Genomic DNA, 1140 nt, shown 5'->3' with positions numbered 1-1140 from the left:
GCGTGTGCGTGTGCGTGTGCGTGTGCGTGTGCGTGTGCGCGTGCGCGTGTGCGTGTGCGTGTATATATATATATATTAGTTATTGTGTCAATAAAAGTCAGATTTTTTGTTTTGTCATCCCCAAATGTAAGACCTCTTAAAATGATAATTAGGATGTTTGTTGTACCATTTAAGACCTTTGTAAGGATCCACAGGTCTTTTTTTATTCACTCACGTGCTCCTAAATAAAGTTTGTATACATCAATTTAGGTCACAAATGCGACCAAAAGATCTAGACTAAAAGCTGAAGTTTAGAATGTGCTAAAATAATTCTGTCAGTATCTGTCAAAAATAAGTGCACTAATAATAATATGATGCGGGTTTTTTTTTGTTCGCAGATGTGAAACCGTCCAATATTCTGGTAAATTCCCGTGGGGAGATCAAACTGTGTGATTTCGGCGTGAGCGGCCAGCTCATCGACTCCATGGCCAACTCTTTTGTAGGAACACGCTCGTACATGTCGGTATGTTTCCACTGGTGTTTTCAGTGAGGGTTAGAAGTGATGATTCTGTTTAAAGAGTTTTCAAACGCTGTGTCTCTGAGTGTCTGTGTGTGTCTCTCTCTGTGTGTGTGTGTGTTTTTCTCTGTGTGTGTGTGTGTGTGTGTTTTTCTCTGTGTGTGTGTGTGTGTGTGTGTGTGTGTGTGTCTGTGAGTTCAGCCGGAGAGGTTGCAGGGCACTCATTACTCGGTGCAGTCAGACGTGTGGAGTATGGGTCTCTCTCTGGTGGAGCTGGCCATCGGCCGTTATCCCATTCCTCCACCCGATGCTAAGGAGCTGGAGGGCATCTTCGGCAGGGCAGTGATGGATGTTAGGAAGGCAGAGACGCACAGTACGTCTGCTCGACCCAGACCCCCCGGCAGACCCGTCAGCGGTGAGAAAGTGGATGACAGCTAAATTTCAGGGCTGGTCAGAGTCTCTGAGGACATTTTCTTAAAGGAGTAGTGGGGAATTTCTGTGCTACAGCGTCACCTAAATGGAACTGCAAAAATGAGAATATTGTTTGTGTTTTACACTACCGGTCAAAAGTGTAACATTTTTATAATATTTATGAATGTAGTCTCTTCTGCTCACCAAGGCTGCATTTATTTGATCTAAAATAC

The 1140-nt window shown here is 44.0% G+C and overlaps 1 protein-coding gene across 1 annotated transcript in view; it reads left to right on the top strand.

The window, feature by feature from the left end:
• The window catches only part of LOC107575785 (dual specificity mitogen-activated protein kinase kinase 2-like), a 10636-nt gene that overhangs the window by 8064 nt on the left and 1432 nt on the right, over window positions 1–1140 (top strand). Inside the window, exons 6-7 of the mRNA XM_016262115.1 lie at window positions 378–502; window positions 698–911. Of these exons, the coding sequence (XP_016117601.1) occupies window positions 378–502; window positions 698–911 (339 nt within the window). The remainder of the gene's footprint in view (window positions 1–377; window positions 503–697; window positions 912–1140) is intronic.

The sequence above is a fragment of the Sinocyclocheilus grahami genome, unplaced genomic scaffold, assembly GCF_001515645.1.
Source record: "Sinocyclocheilus grahami isolate Dianchi unplaced genomic scaffold, SAMN03320097.WGS_v1.1 scaffold2889.1, whole genome shotgun sequence".
Lineage (NCBI taxonomy): Eukaryota > Metazoa > Chordata > Actinopteri > Cypriniformes > Cyprinidae > Sinocyclocheilus > Sinocyclocheilus grahami.
The sequence above is the reverse complement of the archived record's forward strand: the minus strand, read 5'-3'. Positions and strand labels throughout refer to the sequence as shown.